This window comes from Perissodus microlepis, chromosome 12 (assembly GCF_051167445.1).
Source record: "Perissodus microlepis isolate ML-2025 ecotype Zambia chromosome 12, ASM5116744v1, whole genome shotgun sequence".
NCBI lineage: Eukaryota > Metazoa > Chordata > Actinopteri > Cichliformes > Cichlidae > Perissodus > Perissodus microlepis.
The window spans coordinates 3,951,025-3,953,496 of NC_140472.1; the positions used below are offsets into that span (position 1 = coordinate 3,951,025).

Genomic DNA, 2,472 nt, shown 5'->3' on the forward strand with positions numbered 1-2,472 from the left:
GTTAACGCGAGGGTTTCTGGTGGTTAAGGACAAATGCAATCACATGGCAGGATGATGTAAACGGACCAAACTTCAGTTTGGAGAACAACTGAGATAATCCATCCACAAAACGAGGTTAGTCATTAATATACTGCAACAACATGGGAATAGAGCAACTGCGAGAGAATTCAGCATTAATGGATCAATGGTACGGAAGTGGAGGAAGCGCAGTTTTTGGCTTTCCCCATATTCCAAAAGTGCTTTGTCTCTTTGCTATTAATGTCGCCCGGCATAATTTGCAGATGATGTTGTTCGCTGCAGCTGCAATGCTTTCGACGAAAACAGGCGCAGCTTGATGACACCATCAACATGCGCTATCGCGGTAGAGAGGCATAGTCAAAATCTCTACCGTTGGCCAAATTTATATCATTTCTACCATATACCGTTTATACCGCCCACCCCTACATTTCACTTTTGTTTGATACAGATTCAGTAGAAAGCACTCACTTGTTGCGTATGCACTTTCATTTGTTGATAAGCATGGGCAGAGGCACTTCTAAATTTGTTTGTAGAGCATAAAAAATCCAGGTATGAAAATACTGCATAAAAATACAGTCACTGATTTGTGTGTGAAACATTTGTATGAATGATTTATGCACAAATATGTGTGTACAGACTGATTTCTGTTTTCTAGTTTTGTCCTGCAAAACCATTGAAAAAAAAGGTTTTGTTGTCCTGGTATTTGTTGTATTTCTCAGGGGAGCGACCTCCCTCCAATATGGCCCCATCTGTGCTGAAGTCTCAGTCGAAGATGTTGGTGATTGGAGGGTCTGGTGCTGAAATGATTCCACCGGCAGTGGCTTCGGTACGTATGCATGGTAAACACACAAAAGTGTCATTACATATTAAATAAATTTGCTGTTAAAGCTTGCATCATAGTAACAAGATTCTTCACCCTAATTTATCCTGTAATCATCACGTTGTCATCTCATTTTTTTTCTCTCCAAGGCGCTCATGAACCACCTGTGGTTTGGAAAGAGCCTTAAGGAGGCAATTGATACTCCTGTTGTTCTTGTAGACTCTCAAAGTGAAATAAAACTTGAATCCAAGCTTGAAAAGGTATTATATTCAGTGTATTTAAATGATAAATTAATCATTTCTACAGCTTTTGTTCCATCTGAGTCTCTCTCCTCTTTGCCTTGCAGGATGTAGTTGATGGTCTTGAAGCTAAAAGACATAAAATAGCAAAATTCTACAACACAGTTAACGCTGTGGAAAAGGCAGGCAGCTGTATCTCTGCATGGTCTGATGAAAGGAAAAAAGGCAAAGCAGCTGGTTACTGAGACCAAGAGTCAGTGATGTTAGTTATACAGCATGGTCTTAATGTTATGGACACTGCTGTAGCTACAACATTGGTCCATCTATATTCATCTGTTACGTAATAATACATTCATTCTTTACTCATATGCAGTGTTGGGCAAGTTACTTTTGAAAAAGTAATTAGTTATAGTTACTAGTTACTAGGGATGGGTATCGTTTAGGTTTTATCCAATACCGGTGCCAAACCGGTACTTTTGAAACTGTGCTGATGCTTAAACGGTGCTCGAACCGGTGCTTAAAGAATGGAGAAAACAAACTTTGTCCAAAAGCCTCTCATGTTTAGCTGTTTTTTTGTAAAAAGATAACAATGTTAGCCTTTTCTGCAGCTATAGGGCATATATGGTATCACTCTTGGCTGGAAGCAGTGCTTAAACAACGGAAAAAACACAAACTTTGTCCAAAAACCTCCCATGTTTAGCTGGAAACAGGGAGTACCTGCCATCAAACAAGAAGACAGCTGCATGTAACTACAACGGTGTTTGCTAGTTAACCTTACATGCATTAATTTAATAACGTGGTTAGCCTACTCAACGTAAATTACACATGAACAACATTAAACTACTCGCCCAGAGAAGAACTGCCATCATCATCCGTCATAATTTCTGCTACACTGGCAGGGCTAGGGGCCAGGACTCTCCTCTTCGGGTTCTTGGGGGATGTTGCTAACTCTGTCGAATTCCACGGAATACGTCTATGCTAGGTGTTATGCCTGGATTGAGCGAAACATAACTATAAATCTGCTTGTAGAACAGTTTGATCACTTTGCAAAATTTGTTTCCAAATCCAAAAAGTTCTAAAGATCTAAATAGAAAATTATGGTCTATTGAATCAAATGCTTTAAAAAAGTCAATAAATAATATCAAACTTTCTGAATTGATAAAGGATCGGTAGTCAATCATATCTATTAATCTTATGTTATTATGAATCTGCCTTCCTTTAATAAACGCTGATTGACACTCATCAATTAGTTTGGTTAAGACGCTCTTAATCCTATTTGCATATGCTAAGGCTAATAATTTGTAATCATTACATAAAAGTGTTATGGGTCTCCAATTGTCTAGCACTTGTAAATTTTTGTTTGGTTTGGGCAATAAGGTTATTAATCCTGTTTTC

The 2,472-nt window shown here is 38.4% G+C and overlaps 1 protein-coding gene across 1 annotated transcript; it reads left to right on the top strand.

Moving 5' to 3' along the window:
• The first annotated feature begins 757 nt into the window (after positions 1–757).
• On the top strand, positions 758–1,322 carry LOC146375640 (glutathione hydrolase 5 proenzyme-like). Its single transcript, XM_084946702.1, has 3 exons — positions 758–844; positions 988–1,098; positions 1,185–1,322. The coding sequence occupies exons 1-3, from the start codon at positions 758–760 to the stop codon at positions 1,320–1,322; spliced, it is 336 nt and encodes a 111-aa protein (XP_084802828.1).
• The last annotated feature ends 1,150 nt before the right edge of the window (positions 1,323–2,472 follow it).